The 20476-nt window shown below is 40.3% G+C and overlaps 1 protein-coding gene across 7 annotated transcripts in view; it reads right to left on the minus strand.

The window, feature by feature from the left end:
- Positions 1–7293: 7293 nt before the first annotated feature.
- SLAIN2 (SLAIN motif family member 2) overlaps positions 7294–20476 on the minus strand; it is a 34107-nt gene continuing 20924 nt past the window's right edge. The window contains exons 7-9 of one of the 7 annotated variants that reach the window (XM_058024079.1): positions 16295–16372; positions 11624–11933; positions 7294–9917 (exon numbers count right to left, since the gene is read on the minus strand). In XM_058024079.1, the coding sequence (XP_057880062.1) occupies positions 9851–9917; positions 11624–11933; positions 16295–16372 (455 nt within the window). In that variant the 3' untranslated portion in view covers positions 7294–9850. The other 6 variants (XM_058024083.1, XM_058024080.1, XM_058024085.1 and 3 more) reach the window with 6 other exon arrangements.

Raw genomic sequence — 20476 nt, forward strand, 5'->3', positions numbered from 1 at the left:
GAGGGAAAAGTTATACTTGGGAGTGATTAATTTGCGTGACATCATGCTGGAAATGGTGCAAAGCTGCACTCTGGTGACAAGTGCACTAAGCTCCACAGGTACCATACTCCTGAGGAGGCAGCATGTACAGTGTGATCCCTCAGGACAAAACAATTGTTTCTCTACCACTGCCAAACATCTACAGAATTAATTTTCAATTCTAGCTTCTTGAAGTGTTTGAGTGGTGATGCTGAGACTCTCCTTAGGACCTGCCATAAGCACTGAGCAATCACCTCCAGTCCCTACAGACACATGAATCCTGCTCCCAGAGAGACTTTTCAGGGAGGATGGCTGCTGGGCTCCTCCAGCAGGCAGCAATTCATTGTAAGGGCTTCATTAAATCCTTTGATTCAGTAGCAAAGGAGAGGTGTCCAAGCATATTTCCCTTCAAGTGGAGAGGCTGTCTCACAGCTTGTGGCTGCTCCCTGTCCCTGCAGCATGCTGGCACTCACCATTAGCATCCCAGGCCTTTTGACATTCAAGACATTTTTGGCAGTGATCTTAGCCTTCATTAGATAATGAAAGATATTATCTGAGAACTCAGAAGGAGATTTTAGAAAGACCTTAAGTAACCAAAAATTTAATTTTGAGGGATAACAAACAGTAAGAGCCGTCGGCCAACCAGCATAGGAAGCACTAATATATGAGTGCAAATTTCACTGTTGCTTGTGCAAAAAGGCATGTCACAGCTGAGCTCTTCCCAGGAGATTTCTCGGATCAGATGCCCAAGTCTGGAAGCCCTGGGAAGCCAAGCTCTGCAGAAAAGGAGGCTGACCCTTGCTCCCTGTTGCAGAGTAGTGACAGCATCAGTTTGCAGTCACTGCTGTGGCCCCAAAGCAGAAGCAGTCCTGGTGCAGCTCAGACTCCCAACCCCTCCAGGGATTTCACAGCCATGCCAGTGGGAATTGGTGGCTCAGCACTGCACTGGGGTTGCTCAGAGGGGCTGCTCTGGGGGTTGGCTCTACTTGAGTGCTGTGCTAATTGCCACAGCAAGAAGCGGAGGGGTGTATGTCTTGTGTAATGCATAAAATCTCTGAGTAGCTCAAGACAAGCCTTTGTGCATCACACAGTCTTGAGATGTAGCTGTGTCACCACACATTTAGCTGGAAAAACCCAGACCAGTAGGAAAATATTTCTGAAATCCTAAACAATTTAAGGAAATTTAAGTCCAGTGACACTGAGTAAAAAGTCTAATGGGGGTGTTTCAGACTCCTCAAGAGGTGTTTTTTATGGCCTGCTGTGTGTGGCTTCATCCTCAGACTAGGGCTTTCCTGGCATAAATGCAGCTGTTAATTACATTCAGGACCTTATGGACAATTCAGTGAAAGCTCAGCACAATGTGTTGAATTGAAGCTGAACTAGACCAAACTTGGCATGAAAAAGCACTGTGAAAGCAAGTTCACCCTCTAGTGTCTGAAGAGTCCTGGGTAGGAAGCAGAGAGCAAAAAGAAAACCCTGCAATACTTAATAGAGTAATAAAAGGTAAAAATTACAGGAAAATAGAAGGGCTAAAAAGAATGCATAAATGGGTTATAAATGTAACCTACCAATGGTAGGTGACATTTCAAATTTTGAAAGAAGGTTTCTGGTAGGCAGATTTCAAGTGACTTGTTTGGGTAATTAATGTTATTTAATTATCCTGATAATGAGAAGGATGCAGAAAGTGAGAGCACACAGATAGAATCTGCTAATGAAAACAGCTGAGAAACTTCAGTGTGGAGGGCAGCACGGAGAAATGGCCTGGGCAAGAGCTGGGGAGATGGGCTGAGTCAAGGCCCTGAATAGGATACATGGTTGCAGCTCCTTAACAAGAAGCACCTATTTTTGTACTTCAGTTCTTGAGGCACTTGGGCCGGGAAAGGAGTCTTAAACTGATGTTGTACCTTTGTGAAGGTGGGGAAATAGGGTACAAATCAGTAGAGCCTACTACACTGTAGCAAGTCTTGAGCAGTAAGCTGTGAAGTGGCTTTGTAAATTGTAGGAGCAGAGTTTGTAGTAACTGGGAGTGGGGCTGTGGCTGAGCCTCATCCCCAGTGGGTGCAGCTGTGAAAAGCAGATGAGCATCATTGACAGCAATGAGCCATGGAGTGCCCAGGGGCACTGACCCATCACCAAAGGGAACAGAGGGCACACAGTGCAATGTGTGAGCATGAGGGGGATAAAAGGCTGGGCTGAAGACTAAGAAGAGCACATGCTTGCAGCCCTCTGAAGTGGGATGATGTTACTCTGGATGGGCAGACACTTGAAGCCTTCTGCTGTGGTTTGGTGTTGCTGTGTGTGGGTAAAAGCCTTCTGACATTGTATGATGTGCTCTGTGTGTCGTGGCCATCTCAACTGCGATGTGTGCGGTGGCACATGCTGCGACAGTTAATGGAATTTTCCATTTCTTCCCCTGACAGTGGGCCTCTGGGCAGGAGAGCTGGCACTGGTGGCTGGATCCAGGGACCTGCAGAGAATTGTATTTCAGTCCCCTGGGTAAATTTTCATGTGGGTATAAGTTGTAAAGGTGAGAAGTCCACCATATATCAAATCCCTCTGTTCTGCTCTAGTAAAGGTAGCCTGAATTTGCCAGACTTTATCAGGGCCTTGTGTTGCCAAAAGCTGCTTTATTGCTGAGGAGGGCTGAGCTGTGCTTGGGTGCTTTACCAGCTCCACGATTTTAAGCAAGTCCCTTTAATATTTCTCCAGTATGTTTGTGTATGTGGGCCCCACCATTCATGCTGAGTCTTTGTGAATGGCAGCATCAATAGTCACTAAATCTTTGTTGATGTTCTTTTAAAGGGAAAATAAAATCCCTTGACTCTGACATTTACAATAGGAATTATCTGCTCTCTGACATTTGAGCTCATAAACTGAGGTCAACCAAATTTCTGTTCTAACTTACCCTGCTGTATCAGACCAGATATGAACTGACTGGCTGTCCCTTCCTCTAAAGAGCAGCCACCTGCCCCTTGCTCCCAGCACGTGAGTCAGGAAGCCTGGGAGTCATTTCAGTGATGATGGACTGAGCCTCAAGGAAATAAATGAGCAGAGGGGGAACTGGCTGAGGGTATTCTACAGCCCCCTCTTGTACCATAACAAATCATTTCCTTGCGCCCACAGGAGGTCTGTGTGCCCTGCCTCAGCAGTGCCGGCCGGCAGCAGCCGTGCCGGGTGTTATCAGTGGCTGCTGTGGCGGCGCAGCCGCTCCCGCGGGGGAGTTTCGGGCCGTGCCGTGACCCTGCTGCAGGTGCTGCGTGTGCCGGCAGGGCCAGCCTGTGGCTCGGGAGCTGCCGCTTCTGCCAGCAGGGCTGGCCCCGCCTGCCGGGGGATGCTCCGGGCTCTTTCCTGAGGCTCTGTGATGGTGGTGGCTGTCTCTGATACTGCTGTCTCTGATACTGCTGTCTCTGACATGCAGGCATGGTTTTAAAGGGATGAGAATCAGGACGAGGTTTTCATGGCTCCTTTGAAGACGGGTCCCTTGAAGCAGCATTAACAGTGATTTTCTGTGTCTGCATTGGCCTGGTGGGGAACAGATGAACAGGAACAATACAAGCCTGCCCTGGGCTCAGTAGTTGGGTGAATAAATGTAGGGGTAAATGGATCACTGTGGAGCTCAGAAATACAAGGCTAAGACAGGAGCTGAGGCAGAGCATGAAAAGGAGAGGCTTTGCCTGATCTCCCTCTTTTCTTTTTCTTTGAGAGGGGACTCAAAATGGTAGCAAGTGCTTCAATGAAGTTTTTATTTTTAAAGGAGGAGAGTAACAAAGATATAATTATGGTGGCACAATACTCTGTCCTGTCCATCATTAAGACAAACAGCTTTGAACAAGAACACTTACTCTGCTTTTAATTTGGCATGTATTGGGTTCAGTAAGCCAGCAGCACATTGGCCTTACCCTCTGCTCTGAACAGGAACCAAACTCTCTGTAACCCAGAGCTGGTCCAGCATGACTTTCTCCTGGCAGCATTTTGGCACTCGTGTGCAGCACAGGGACCAGCAGCAGCTGTACAATTTGCCCAGCAGTGTTAACCCTGCTGAGTGAAAGGCAGGTAAGGATCAGTGGCATAACTAAGCTTTGTAATGGGTTGTGCAGTTTTGTTTGCTGATGATCTCTAAAGGGAAACAGCTTAGGAAGAGTGCTGCAAGAGAAATGGAGGAGACTGCTGAGGGTTACAGTGGAGTGATGCTGGTGTTAGAGCAGGGCCCCCTGTCCAACCCAGCAGCTGATGTGTCAGTGCCCAAGGCAGGAGACTGGGGAAAGCCCAGCATGCTGGCCCCCTATACCCTGACCACTCTTCCATCACACCCCAGCTATTTCCTGATCACATTTGTGGCTTTAAGCAGCCAAGGCCACACAGAGTCCCAGGTCAAGTCACTGATGACCTACTCCCACATTTAATAAGTACCTTTTTCTCTTGGGCAGGGCAGAGGTGGGGAACAATGCAGAACAGAAGTGTCTTTATTCACCTTCCTGTTACTATGTAGAGTTTCCACGAAAAAAATCCTAGTCTTGCTACTGGAAGAGAGTGGAGGTAGCTGGTATGAGGCTTCCAGAGATCATGTGCTGGGTGGAGGGCCTGTAGTTTGTCTGACATTTAGCCCAAGCTGTTTGCACTAGTGAGGATTTTAATCAGGCTGTCATAGCAAGGCTATGAAAGGTTGCAGTTTTCCAAGTCCCAAGAAAATCATGGCAAAGAGAATAGAAAAGAACAGAATGGAAAATAATATACAGTCTGTATTCTGTGCGTTGTGCATGATGGGCAGCAGCTGAGTGGCACTGGGAACTACAAAGTCACCTTCTCGGTAAGGCACATCCCACTCACCCCAAAAGCTGTATTGGCTTGAGTCTCCCATACTGTAGTGCCAAAGGAAGCAAGCTCTCAGGGATAGTTTAAAAACAGCAAGGAGGGGAGAACATGCTGGGGGAGAAGGCATCACAGGCCACTGTCTTTTAAACTGTACTGGTTTTAGTTATTAAAAGTATTATTTACTGTATTCACTGTTTAATTTATTAAAGCTATTTTCAAAAGAAAATGGATTTACATTATTCTTGTCACTTTCAGGGCAACAAAGCTGGTGAAGAGTCTGGAGCACAAGTTCTAGTTGTTGTGTTCTAGTTTTAGCACAAGGAGCAGCTGAGGGAGCTGGGGTGTTTAGCCTGGAGGCTCAGGAGAGACCTTATCCCTGTCCACAACTGCCTGAGAGGAGGTTGCAGTCAGGTGGGGATCGGCCTCTTCTCTCACTCAGTTAGTGACAACAGGACATGGCCCCAAGCTGCCCCAGGGGAGGTTGCATTTGGACATAGAATTTTCTACACAGAAAGGGTGATTAGACATTGGAATGCACTGCCCAGGGAGGTGGTTTTTCAGTTTTTCAAATCTAGTTTGTTTTTTTTTTAATTCAGTTTGTAACAGGTGGATGATGCACCAAGTTAAAAAATTACTTTGCTGGTAAGAAGTAATTTTTGCTACCTCTTCCTTTAAATCCTTTAAATAAATGCTGAAGAGCTACAAATCAGCTTAATCATCACAGTTGCATTTTGTGTCCTTCTAAGTGCTTAACCTGGTCCCAGCAGAATTTACCATTTAGTGCAAAGAGGACAATGACACACAGGACAACTCTGTGTGGTATCAAAACTGAAAACAGTTGTAAAAAATCTTGTGGACAGTGAGTCAGGTGGAATTTGCTCCTTTAACTCTTAGAGCCAAAAGCATCTTCTTCTCTGGGTAGTTGTGTGTAAAACAGGGGTGCTCCCGAGAGCAGCTGAATGCCAGCCTCCCCTTCCTGAGGCGTGCAGTGAGTACAGACAAGCTGCCTGTAGGTGTCACACTCGGACTTCACATGGCATAAATGCAAGTCGGGAGCAGGTGGGCCTTCTGGTTTGTTTCTTAAATCAAAGCAACCTCACATGTTGCCTGTTTTAGTTAAAAAATAAACCTTAAATCCAAAGTTTGTTCTGTTCCAATCAAAAGAGGGAGAACTGCAGACAATACTGCTGACGTGGTCATGTCCCATACCCGTTTTAATGCAAATACTTCTGAGAAATAAAAAAGGTAAGTTTTAAATTATTGAATTGTGCACTCTGCAGCCATCTCAAGACCAGCAGCATATTCATTTTCAGCCTTCTGCCTCCTTATACGTTCATAACTTTTTTTTCCTTCACCACTGCAATTGGGCTGCCAGAGGGGAACACACATGAAATGTAAGAGGACCCAAAGGAGCTGTCACACCTTCCCTCAGAATGAGAACTGAGAAAAATACTATTTCTACTCCTCAGTCTTGCAATATGGTGATGATACTAATTATAAACAACAGTTTAAAACAGAAGAGTTTGTTACAGAAACCTACTAAAAAAGAAGTGCAAAAAGCTAATAATTACCAGATTTTGACACTGCTCTACTTTCCTGAAGGAATGGGGCAAATGGTACTTGACTGCAGACTAAAAAGTGGCAATACCTTTTACAAGCAGCAGATCTGAAGCCAGTTCTCCATAAATACGTCTGTTAACTATAGGGGGAAACATTTTAACCTACTGGCTTAATTACAAAATAGGGGACTATGCTGGGATAAAGGATTAGTTAGAAGTTTTACAGCTTAAATTCTGTTGAATTTAAGTGGCTACCAAATAGAATTAAACCTGCCCTTATTAATACCAAGACAAAGATAGCATTCACATTACTATTGAATCCATTGCTTTATAACAAAATGCAGATTACAGAAAAATACCAAGTTCAAAACTAACTTCTTGCTTGTATGTGAGCCAAAGATGGAGGAATTCATATAGAAGGTAGATAAAATGTGTACTTATCAGTTGCAAGAGGGCTTAGTAGGTACACTTGTACATGGGTCAATTTTCTGCTAAATGCCAGAATTTTAAAAATAAAGTTTTCTTTCATGTGGTGGTCTGAAGTCCTGGAAAATGGAAAGGAAGGCTTGTATACTTCAAACTGCCCACACAAATCTCTCTGGATGCAAATTTAGAATACACTTTTTCACGTAAATCTGAACTATGCAGGGTCCTTCTGGAACAGAGGCACGAGTCCACCTCTGTCTGTCAGTGAAATCCCAAATTTTACCCAAATACAGTGTTGTACTCAGTTCATGAATTACAGTAGGCAGAAACCAATACTGGTAACCTCTAAAAAAAGAGAATACAGTTCCTGAAAAACAAACCAACCAGAGAGAAAAACCCCATAAAATATCCTCTAAATTTCTAAAAGATTTTAAAAACACTTTGTTGTAAAAATAATGATTCAGGAAGTGTTTTGTGGTAAGAATATTTTATATATTTTTTTACACTTTTAACACTTACAAAAACATTCAAACACAAAAAAAAATTAAATAACTTTGGGAGCAGAATAAATCCTTCTGCCTACACACATACATCAATTCCAAGCTGTTGGCACAAAAAGTAATCCACATTCATAAAACCCTTACTACTATATCAAACATAAGTTAAGTAAATCATAGGCACTATTTTATCAAATCCATATTTCCACAATTCTGCAGTAAATCTCTAAACACAGAGCCCCATGATTTCCTGATATCAATGAACTGGTAATGCACAAAGGCTTTCTAGCAAACAGACAGTCTGTCTTCTCAGGAAGTCATTTGCTGTATTTCGGGGAGAATAGCAGAGAAAAAAATCCCTATAAAACTCAAGCTGAATTTACCCAAGCGATGAATTACTTAACTTAAGGAAACGTACACAAGTTTGATGCAGCCATGGCAAAACCCCCAATATTGTCACCTAAATTGACTTTCAAAATTTCTAAGTCAAGTGAAGTTTGATCCAATCCATCAAATTCTCCTTTCTTCAGTGAAGACTGCAGCACTGATTTGTACAATGCTGAAATATTAAAATTCAGGCTTTACTGAGAATATGCACATTTGATCTAGTCCTGTTTTCTGCTGAACAGTGCTGTGAGATACATCCATTCCCTGTACCTGCAGGTGACTCAAGGCTGCATTAGTGGTATGCACTGCTCTGTACTGGTGAAAGGTGCTTTCTGCTGCAATCTGACAATTACAGTATATTTGACACCCCGACTTTGAAGTCTTAGCACAGATCTTGGTCTGGTGTGTGAAATCACCCATCAACCCAGAGCTTGCTTGAGTAGTTTAAGTTGCAAGTTAGTCTCCACTCTTTCCTATTTGGTTTCTTCCAAGTCAAGTAGTATTGAATGGCTTTTCATCCAGGAATATGTTAATGTTGGCCTAAAATTCAAGTGCTAGAATTTCAGGATTAGTTATCCTCTTAGTGGTGGGAGCAAAATACACCAACAGTCCCAAACTCAGTTACTAATGGGGTTGAGGGCTACCTACCGTCCAAGCTGACTTGTAGTGTTTGTCAATCATTGCACAAAGGATTCACATTCTCTTACTTCATCAACTGTACATCCAAAATATTGAAAAACCTTCAAACAAAATCCCTTCCGCTTAACTAGTCCCACTCAATACAACTTTAGGTACAGATTTTTGTATGATGTCTTCCAAAACAGAAAACAATGGTTCAATGCTAAATATATCAGTTGTTCTGAGCAAAATGTATTAAAGTAAGTCAGAGCCACCAGAGGAGTTTAATAGCTTGTAAACAGACATAGCAGGTTTCATACTCTGTTACCAGTAATGTAAGATACACATATGTAAGGCAAAGTACATATTTAAACACACTTACATGGGCAATATCTTCTGTAAAAATATTTACAATTTAAAATAAACCAATTTAAGAAATGGATGAAAGTAAAAAAATAGGATACAGAAAACTCCCTCATACCATGGAACATCACCTAAATGAATATCATTTGGCATCAAGAGTCAACTCATTTCCTTAAAATTTGTATGTTACAAGTGCATAGTTGTGTTTCCTTCTCCTTAAATATCAGCATTTACAGTTGCTGCAGGCTGCATGTATAGTGGTATGGTATTAGAATAAATCAAAATTATCACTTGCTCTTTCTTTTGCAAGGAAACCTGCTATAAAAATTTTTTCCCCAAATAGCAAGCCATGTGTTAAAAATGTGGCTACAATAGTGAAGGCCATCTTTCCTGAGCCAGGAATTTAAAGTTAGAAAGATTGTACAACTGATACTAAGCCCTTTTGGCAATCGGACACAGGAGTGGCTAAAGCCAATAAATCAACATAGGAAAGATGCAATCTATACTATTGCATTGTGTGTCTGCTACATTCAAACTTTTTAATGCAACAGAAGTCATGGCTACAACTCCCTGTCTGCCCAATCCTCCAGAGTAGCTGCTGATTCTTCCTGCAGTACTGAAGGACAGATCCAGCCCCAGTTGGGATCTCATACAATTGATAAAAGCAACATTTCCCTAGCACTGTAGCAGTCTGCAATCAGAACATGAGCTCTGATTCATGTAGCCTTTTTCAATAGTACATATTCAGCAATCTTTCTGCTGAGTTAAAGCAGGCTGAAAATGAAGTTTTGAATGATGTGTGTTGATAGTTATCCTTGCTGTTTTTCAAGATGGGCATTTCTTTGGCATTCATTCATTTTTGCCCTGACATTGGCCACTCTCATAAATGCTCATATTGATAACATTTTTAGCAAGCAATAAAAAAGCCCCCAGAACTGATAGCAATTTAATGTAGAAGTGATTGTATGACCACCAAACATCTGATGTTAGATGTCATTAAAGTGCTGCTTTATAATAATCTCTGCCAGTTTGTGCTAATTAGAGACAGAGAGGTTTGGAATTTTTACAAATTCCAAGAGTCACATCTGAACAGTTTGTTTAATCAAGCTGTCTTTTCGCCTGGTGAGGAAGTATCCATGAGCACTGGAACTCTGCATTAAGCTGTGCAGATCAGTAGCAGCCATCTTTCCAACTCTCATCTTTCACGTTGCCATATGTCTTGGGAGTGGGTAATGATCTAAAATGAAATGAGATGTTTTTCAGTTTCATAAACAACTGTTCAAGTCTCTATCTACAATACATAAGAATTTAAACATTTATAAATAACTGAAATATACACTTCATTCATTTACTTCTCTGCAATACAGTTTACTTAGGGCAATCTCTAGAGTATTTTCAGTTTTAGGTTTCATGTGTTGTATCTTGGCAACTACCATGCCAGGAAAAAGGCTAAATAAATAAACAAACAGATAGAAAACTTATTGCTATTATACTCTGTGAAAATGCAAGCTTAATCTGCTTCCACCTAAAATGGGCCATTTTTCCAGTGATGTATATAAACAGGCAAATCCTTGTTTAGAATATTGCATTTTGCTTACATTAAAATCTGACATTCCTGGAAACTTGATTATTGCACTGTGTACAGAGTCTGCATTATAGAACCATGGAATTGTTTAGGCTGGAAATGAACTGTAAGATCATCAAGTCCTACCATTAACTCAGCACTGCCAAGGCCACCACAAGACCATGTCTCAAAATGCCACATCTACACATGTTTTAGATATCTCCAGGGATGATAACTCCACCACTTCCCTGGCCAGCCTGTTCCAATGTTTGAGAACCCTTTCAGTGAAGAGATCTCCCCTGATACCCAATCTAAACCTCCTCTGGTGCAAGCTGGGCTTATTTCCCTTAGCCCTGTACATGCAAACTTTAAAAATAAATTATAAAGTCAGTTTTAAAAAAGTTTAGTAAGTGAAACACTCTTCTATAAGCTGTGATTTGGACAACCACACTTCATTACTATTAGCAAACTCCAAGAAAAACAATTGCTTTTTATTCACAGAGTTTTGTACTGCTGATCAGTGCAGGCTTTAACCACAAAAGTCAGTGCTGTGACAGTCACTTGTCATTCCCCTGCCTAGCACTCACTGCAGAGCAGAACTTTTCCACTGTGCTATTTACCACCATTTTGTCTTTTTTACAGTACTACAGACTAACTGTTTTTAAAGAGATTCTTAATATTTTTAATTAAAGAGATTCTTAATATTTCTCATGGATGACTGCTTCCTTATGTCAGCTTCTACTTAACACCTTCAGTGAAAACCGACATTTACAGTTAATACTCAGTCTCTCTCGCAGTAGTTTTCAAAAAGACACATCAAGCAACTTCTATTCTTGGGTGTTAGCACAGTTATGTTTAAGCTAAAAATGCTGTTTCAGCCTGGAGGTTAACTGCAGTGCTTTTTATGTTAAGTTTAGCAAATGCTATAGATGTCTCGGTGCATCTTCCTTCTGGAAGTTTCCAGCTGCCCAAGGAGAGAAACTACTCTCACCATGGTACTGTTGCTTGAGTTATGGAAGCAAGCAGTTCTGACTTCAGAATGTGTCACTCTCTTGTCAGCTGTATTTTGGTAACTTTTTACCACATGCAGACAAATTCTTGCTGCCTTATCAGCCCAGACTATGATTTTATTTACTTAGTTCAGTATCTTCCATTACCGATTTCACTTTCACTCATTTACTTTCACTCTCTCATTAAAGAACCTTTATCTCTCAGTTTGGATTCAAAACTGTTTTGGAAATACTTCACATGGAGGTCTCCATTTCTGTTCTGAAAACCTTAAGATCAAAATAACAATTGCAAGAAGCAGCAGCACAAATACACAGTGAACAACATTAATTTTGAAACCTTCAACCTCAGACTGCCTGTCAGAGACTCACCTGCGAACAGGCTGTGCAAGTTTGCTACGAGGCACTGGGATGCCCCCTGTGGAAGGGGCACTGGGTCTGGGCAAGCCACTCCTCATCCCTGCTGGTCTGGTGAGAGTAGTGCTGTTAATACTGCTGGCAGGGTTGGGCAAGCCTGAGCTCTGGGCTGCGAGGGGCCCTGGTGAAGAACTGCTGTGCGTCAGCTGAGCGGCTTCTGGAGAGGCAGACGAGCCCGGCCCGTGGGCGCTGAACGCTTTCACCGGCTGCCGCAGGGCCAAGGGCGACGGTGCCGCGGGCGAGCGGAACTTACTCGAAGAGGGTACTGCAAAATACACAAGTCACTTTCAGCTTGTGTTACAGTATTACTGAAACTGGAAACTGGAAATTATGTGATTGTACAAACAATATGGAATGTATAATGGAATACAGCCAATCAAGCAGCAATGAGAAACAGGAATTCAGATGTCCTCTTTGTCATGTGTTTTTGATATCATAACCCTAATGCCCTCTTTGCTGACTACAAATATTTATTTGGATTTCTAAGTGATCCTAATCAGGCTATAACTGTTGTATCAGTTAAGTCAAAAAAAAAGAGAAGGTGGCTTGGGAAGAAATTTAACTGCTTCAGAAACATGTGAACATAATTCCCATCTGTGAAAGAACATGTTGAAAAATACAGTATTCTAGTGTGACACAGGCTTTAAACAGATTCAAAGTCTATTTTAGTCTTCAATGATGAAATTTTGAGCACAGAGCATCTTGGTGTTTCTTTAATGCTGTTCTGTTTAACCACTGAGTTAGAATTCATCTAAAGATATAGTTACATCCCACATTTTCTGGCAGACGGTAAAAAAAAAAGAGATGGGGTTATCTGTCCTGATTTCAGCTGGGATAGAGTTAATTTTTTTCCTAGTAACTGGTATAATGCTGTAGTTTGGATTAAGGATGACATCAGCCAACCCCCAACACCAAAGAGGTTAAGGTGCTGCTTAATGAAACTTAAACCAGACAACTCTTAACAATTTACAGCCTTCCTCTTCTTACAAACATTACCTAAATGATCAGTACAACTAATATCTGTTTTCTAGTACTTTGTACCTGAGTTGGTATGCAAGGTTTTCTTATCAGTCCTTTCTGGGATAGGTTAATAAGACAGAATATTCAACAGTCCTTTGATAATGCCAAACCTTAAGCATAATTCTTCACAAGTATGAGGAATATTTACAAATTATGCATAACTTATCACTGAATAGAATACTTAAATAAACTCATCATCTTAGTAATGGAATGAAATTTCACCAGCTTTTTGAAGTGATTAGAGTGAGTCAGTAAGAGTCAACACAGGATGATCAATCACATGACAAAAGCATGTTTACATCTAGTAAATCTGCATTAACTATACTTTCCTCTACTAAATAATTGTTTTATACTGAGACCAAAGTTGCATCGTTTTTGACTGATGTTGTGCATAAAGAAGCTGGTCCTTAACACAGCTTTTATTATAATTTTCAAGGTAGATCCAGTAAGAACGTGAGGAGTGAGAAAGGAGACAGGTAATGCAGGAATGCCGCATCCCAAATGGGGTACAGAAGAACTGGTAATTTTGAGATTGTATTCTGAAGCTGTTTTTTATAGGGGATGTCTAGGAAGATTAATATGTACCTCATTAGAGATGTGAATTGGATTTGATTCCTTTCTGGATTACCCAAGGGGGCCTTTCCCCTGACAGCAATATCAAACACAGCATGAAGCCGCTCATGAGAAAAGCTGACAAGAAAAGGTGACAGAGAGGTCAAAACCACGTGACAGTTGCTAAGTGGCAGGGAGATTAAGTAAAAAAACCTTAAAAGCTGGCATCAAGCCAGAGTATGGATTAAGGAAAGCATTACCAACGGAATGACTGGACAAGAAGAGCATCCAAGTGCTCCTAGGACTAAGATAGATTATATGTAAGTTTTTAAAACGTGACCTCAGCTGTTAACATCAATGCAATCAAATCTGCAGAATTTCCAAGTGACTCTACAGTGTAAATAGTGGGAGCTTTTACCACTGAACTCCTCATTACAATGCTTGGAACACAAACACAGCACCATGTTAGCAACTACCAACAAAGCAACGCCAGTGTATAAAAGCTGAGTGCAGCTTCGGGCCTCTTACAGGCACAACAGGGAAAAGGATTTTAGGTAAAGAATACAAGCAACAAGAAGTTGCAACAGAAGTAAGCTTCCAGCATTCCCAGCAGAAGTAAGGATCCAGTAAATTAGTCTTCTCCATCCTCTTTAACCTTCTGCTGGCCATATTTTACCATGCTGCAAACTTGAGCTGTCAATTCACAAAACATTTCCTGTCAGCACAGCATTGCAGACATTGCTGAGAGCTATATTCATTCTTGTGCATAAAGGAATGAATTGTCTTCTAGAGCAGCCCACATGATGCAGTCTGGCAAACTGCCTAATAGTACAGTTCTACAGATAAAGAATTTGGTCTCAGAGCAGTTTTTGATATTCATTATAGTCAGTTTGGTCTATCTGTAAGACAGGATCACAAAGACTGCCTCACAGACTATCTGGTAACTGCGTAACCATGTAGAGTATTTAGCTGATCCATGTTCAACAAAAACATGTAAACATGTAAGTGTAGCACTTAATAATTTTATACAACTCAGTCTCCTTATAAAGTAAACTAGAAACAGCTACAATTAAAACATCTGGCAGCCAAAAAAAAAAAAAAAAAAAGAAAAAAAAAAAGAAATTAAAAGGCATGGTGCAGTTATGATATTTAGATGTCCTACCCTCTCTGGATTCTGTCCTGGATTGTGGGCAGGGAGCACGAGATCTCCATGTGGCAAAGTAGGGTGCTGTGAAGCTGCAAACTTATTTGGCTTGCACTCCAAGGCCAGCTGCTGCACACCAACTTGAAAACAGATTAAATTCTAATGCAGTTGTTAAACCACAACCATTATGATGAGATGAATCACCCCAATATGAAAGAACAGATGAGGTATAACCACTGGAATCAATAAACTGATCTGTCATCTCAGTACAGGAAAGATGTGGACCTGTTGGAGCAGGTACAGAGCATGGATGAGTATCTCTCCTCTATCTGGAGAGAGGTGGAGGTCTTCAGCCTGGAGAAGAGAAGGTGCTGGGGAGATGTTACCACAAAGTGGTAAAAAAAAGCCAACATGTGTGTGAAAGGTGTCAAGCTATGCAATGAACAGTATTTTAAGAAGGTAAAATAATAAATTATCGCTCAGCTGTTCATTTTGCTGCTTCATTACTATTAAATACTTCTATACTCATGAGGATCTCAGATCAGAAGAAAGAAAAACCAACACATTAAGGACCATAAAATAGCAAATAACTGAAAAAGACAAAGCAAGTAACTGAAAGGGTCCTCATTTGCAGTAAGGAATGACAACAGCCATAAACTGGAATATATAACTGGCAGTGCAATATGCTCTGTTCCTCATTCTCTAAGGTTTAATAATTTTTTACAAACAATATAAACTCAAAGAAAAGCTGATTTTCTGTACATTCCTACAGGCTCAGACTAGGCCACTGACCTAATAAGTGTTCCAGACAGCCAGAGGGGGGCATGGCCAACTGGAAAGAAAGCAAAGAAAGCTCTGCAGAGGAATAGCAATGGTGCTCTTATGCAAGGCAGAACACTGTGAGAACTTTATCTGGTACGAAAGGTATGAAAACTGTTAAAAGGCTTCCTATTAAGACGTGAATCTGTTCCACAGGCCTCATACTCTGCTAAAACTTTCTGCATGGCATGAAGATGACTAAGGAGTTGGCACTGGCCCCAAGAGAAACACGTACATTCTGTCAGTCCCTCATGTCTGCACCAGTGACTCTCACAATACTCAAAGGATTCTAGCATCTACAAGCTTATGAATTGGTCTCAAGTGTAATATGATTTTTAAAATGAGATCATCTTGATTGTAATAGACAACAGACCAACTATGCTTAAAACCAGAATCATTGTTTACCTTAACTGTGAAATTGAGGCAGTGTCACATACAAGGCTGCCAGAGCTGATTAAAAATCAGATAAAACTGTCTAATTGTATTAGAGACTTGATATTTCATTGTATTAAAAAAAAAGTCAAGTTCAACCACTAGCAAACTGGAATATTATATACAAGAGTCTCTAATTCCTTGAGTCAACAAACCTTAATTCATCTGTGTTGGGATTAACCTTCTGTTTTTGAGAGGAAAAGAGAAAGCACAAGTACATGCAAAATAAGTTGACAGTCCACACTCATCTTCTCAAAGATAAATTTGTTAGCTTTTGTTCCCAGCACAAAGGACTGTATGAGTATTTTTACAACTTCTGTTTTAAAAACTGTATTTTGCCATTTAAAGAATTCCTATACAAATGCAGCCCTAGTGAATATGTATTTAGGAGTCTACTTTTCTAATCCCTATTTCCAGATTAATGTTAGAAAGTCACTGTTCCTTGGATTTTTATCTCAAAATTCAATCTCCTATATAACACAGAGTTTATTTTCAATATTTAGACCAAGAAGTTAACTTTCATACAGCAAGGACCACTGGGTTAATCTCTACAGTAATTGCAAGAGCAAGTTTAATAATCTAGAACATGTGAGATTTAATGCAGGCGAACCATTATCTGAGATTTGCTGGAGCTTGATAAGAGGTTGTAAGTTAATTACCTCCTTTTGTAGATGGAGTTTGAAGAAACTGTTTGGTTTTGAAGGCAGCACGAGGCAAATTTTTCTGCCTTTGCAGAGCTGTTGAAAGACAAGAAGTGTTATATTTGTCTAAGAAGAGAAGAAAACTAAATTTACTGGGAATTTCAGAATTGTATCCGCTTGTGAAGCATCAAGAAACAGTGTAAGTAAAACACTCTAAAAGCTGTTATGACTCTGGAAGTGATGGAGTTTTGTGAATGGTGCTTGCTCTTAATGGCAAAGAGTTGCAGAGGAGTGTGTCAGAAATTTTGCAGTGCAAAATGCGCAGATTTGGTAAGAGTAAAGCTTCTTGCAGGGCAAAAAGCCCAGAAATGCAAAACAAAAATTAAAACACCAAAGGGAGAACAAGCCACCTAGCAAACATGCTACAGCAATATGAGAGCAAGATTAGATACAGATGAAAATTAAACTGTTGTATTTGACCTAGGCAAGACTAAATTTTTAATTTTAGAAGTGTTTTCAAAAAAATATTCTAATACTATACAAAAGCATAAATCTTTGTCTAATATGATCATCATATAAACAAATTGTATTCTTCAGTTATGGAGACTTAAGCCTTCGTGAGAGATGTCTTTTTTCTCTCCTCTTCAAAAGTTATGCAAGAGGACTTAAGCTTAAAATGAAGACTTAACACTAAGATTTATCAACTGCCAGCATGTACCCAGCATGATGGAAATTGGTTTTTATTGCTCCTTTTCTCCCTCATCCTACCTTTTGCCTAGTAACACTCAGGGCTGGTGCTGCCTTGAAATGACCTCACTACCTACCAGTTACCAAGAGAGAAGCCAATGTTCCGAGAGCTGCAGAATCTTGGCATGGAGAGAATTACTTATTGCCAGAAGGAATGCACTGACTCAGCCTATTTCCATCGCAGCACATTTAAGGGGGAGAAGGAGGAAAGTAGTCAATGAAATAAAGCTTTGACTACACAGAGACTTCATAAAATGATAATGTATGAATAAACATCTCTGCTTATCTCAGTGTATGAAGTTTTATAGCAGCATAAAACTGATTGCACTAGCAAGGCTTATTTCCATAGTGAGAAGGAAGAAAGATGGGGGAACATCTGTGCAAAAAGATCCTGACCCTGAGTGAGGAATAATCCCATCACCAATTACTGAATATTGCTATAAAGAAGGTGGGGGGGAATAATTTGAATCCTAATGTTAGTTAATCCTTTTGCTTGATAGCATATAATGATTACTATCACCTTTCCTATGCTTCAGTCAGTGCAAAATACACAGTATTTTATGAACTATAAAAAATTCATCATATGTTTTATTAACATCACGCTGAAATTATGACTAGGTGGGCTATTCAATTTAGTCCTAAGAACTAACTAAAACTGTCGCCTTCAACAAACAGCAAAAAGGAATTAGATTGTTCATAAACAGTAAAATTCTGCCTGTGCCTACTACTAATAAACATTATTCCTTCTACCAACTAGAATCTAAATAGCCTTGGCAATATGTAATTCTTACTCAACTGGCACATGGTCTTCCTAGAAACCTTTTTTAAAGCATACATGTGAATAGCCAATTAAGTACAGTATGGTCTCTAAATATGAGCACAATTCCTAGAAATTTACTGAGGCAGACCACTAGGCAGACTGCTTCAGTCCTCAAGTATTCCACTTTATTATTTTCCACAGAATCACTGTTTTTGTTATACCACACAAAATGAAGAAAAGCTTCTTTCTTCGTATTTTGAATTTGTTTTGTCCTAATCCACTCAGATTTCAATATACTACTGCACATGGCACTTTCTTCCCCCATCATTATTCACACTTCTTGCAAGTCAGAGAGATGGGATGATATGGAAAGGATTTTAAATATGCATATATCAAATTCCTTCCTTCTCAATGGAGACTCTAGGAAATAGACACTCAATAGCAAAACATTTCTGTGCACTGAAACACTGAACAGAGCTTAGGCAGTACAATCTGAGCAATGCTGAGCAAACATGCAGTTTGAGATAAGTGCCCAGTGCATGTTTATCCACACCACTTGCTGCTCTTGAAGTGCTCTGTGTGCTGTGACATTCCCTGTCACAGCTGCTGCGTGCAGAACTCATGTAGTTACATTTACCTCTGATCAACTAACCGGACTACTTGGTCTCTTCAAAACTTACTCTTCCTCCTTTTACTCTGAACATGCCAAGCAGTTGGATCTTGGCAAGCAGACCAGTCACTTTACTGATAGTTTGAATCTACAGCTCGAGAAAGTTTTGTATTTAGCTCTTCTTAAAAGCATCTCTGTGCTCATAGTGCCACTAAATACAAAAGCATCACACAGAATTCAAAGGCAGGTAGCTCCTACGTGGAAGTCACCCTACCATTTCTAGAGCTTTGTACAATCTATGTGGTATAGGACCCAAACACAGAGATTTCCCATCACTAACACTTTAGACAATACCTATTCCTTGGGGAACACACATATTACCATATCTTCTAGTGTTTTAAGGTGAACTATTTACTAGCTTTTATATTTAAAAAAAAGTACTTTCTGCAGAATGGCACGGAGACTCAGATGTAAATGAAGAATCAAATTGTTAAAATTGCTACTTAATTCAGTCTCTCTTCAAAACCAATTTGGATTGTTCATGACACTGCAGCTAAAAGTTAAAAGGCCTATGTTTTCATGTTTACAGTTGTACCTCTAAACACATCACATGTGTCTTCCCTCTCTTCTGTAAGCAAGCAAATACAATTTGGCTATAAAACTGTAAGAGGAATTGTCATTTCAGAAACTTACTGGATTCCTAACTCATTTTTTGAATGCCAGCAACCATAGCAAGTTCAGTATTGCAGCCACAGCAAATGTGCAAGTAAATTATGAACCGCAAATCTTTGACAAGGAGCAGAGTAGTGACCTTGGGTGGCAAGCCAGCGTCCTTGCAAAGGTAAGCTCATGCAAAACTAGCAGCTGTATGAGGAAGCTTCAAATCCCAAGACCCAGAAATCATTGCCACGGGAAAACAAAAATTTGCTGCAATTTAACAGTGCTTTGTGCAAAGTGACAAAATATAAAACCAATAAAACAAAAAGTATACAATAAAAAGGACACAATTCTGGAAATCTTGATACAATGTACAGTTTTGCAGAAAAGTTTTTAATCCGGACTAAGCAAAGATACTTACTCATCGACTTCACACACAAACCGTTTTACGATTGTCAATAGCAAGACTCTGACAAACATCTGTAAGAGCAGGGAAACTGTAAAAGCTAGAAATCTGGCCTTTATTAATGATATTTAACTTACATTTAAATGTAAGTTGGTCTAGAGTGGTTCACATTTGGGGAAATTGTCTATGAAAGAAAAGTAAATTCACCTAGTAATTCTTAATGCATCCACAAGTTGAAAAAAAGAAATATAAACACAATCAGACCACTTTGGTTCCTGCAATGAAGTAACTGACTAAATATTGAATACTGAGTCTTCTGTTGTCTGGTCTTTCCAGAAAATTTAGCCATGAAGATACTTTTAATTCTGGAAATAGCCTTCTAGCTAAGTTGCTCTCTATGCTCTTCCCTTTCCAGTTCACTCAATTCTAAAGCACCAAATGAAATCTGTAGAGATTTTTACTAAAACTATTTTTTCATTAAATTTATTTCAGCTCATTTTGATAATTCTTCCTATCACTGAAATAGCACAGCTGTAGACCAGCTGCCCAACTCCTCTGAGTGCTTTCTACTTTGATAAGGCTGCCAAACAGGTAACAGTTGTGCATTTGAACTACACAAATGTCCTTTCAGCTTGAAATCCCACCTTCTGAGTGTCTGCCAAAGGTGGAAGAAGAGGGCCAAGGTGGAAGGATGCTGGAATAACTTATATGAACAATGGTAAAGTCACACTAACTTCTGTCTACTGCAGTATCACACACCTGGGACTGACTGTCCACACAATCCTTACATCTGCTCTGAGTCTGTACAAAGATGGAAACCTTGGAGTCTTTGGCTTGGTCTCTTATTCTGTGTTTAACTGTACTTGTTAGCTTTAACACATTGTTTTGAAAGTTTTAAGACAACCAACTAGGTATGCCACTGTGGCTTCACTGTTCTATAGGTAAAATACCCCTAGTTAAATTCACAAACATTATTTTTACATTTCCTGCCAAATATTTAGATTACGATAAGCCTTTATC

This window comes from Melospiza georgiana, chromosome 5, assembly GCF_028018845.1.
Source record: "Melospiza georgiana isolate bMelGeo1 chromosome 5, bMelGeo1.pri, whole genome shotgun sequence".
Taxonomy (NCBI): Eukaryota; Metazoa; Chordata; class Aves; order Passeriformes; family Passerellidae; genus Melospiza; species Melospiza georgiana.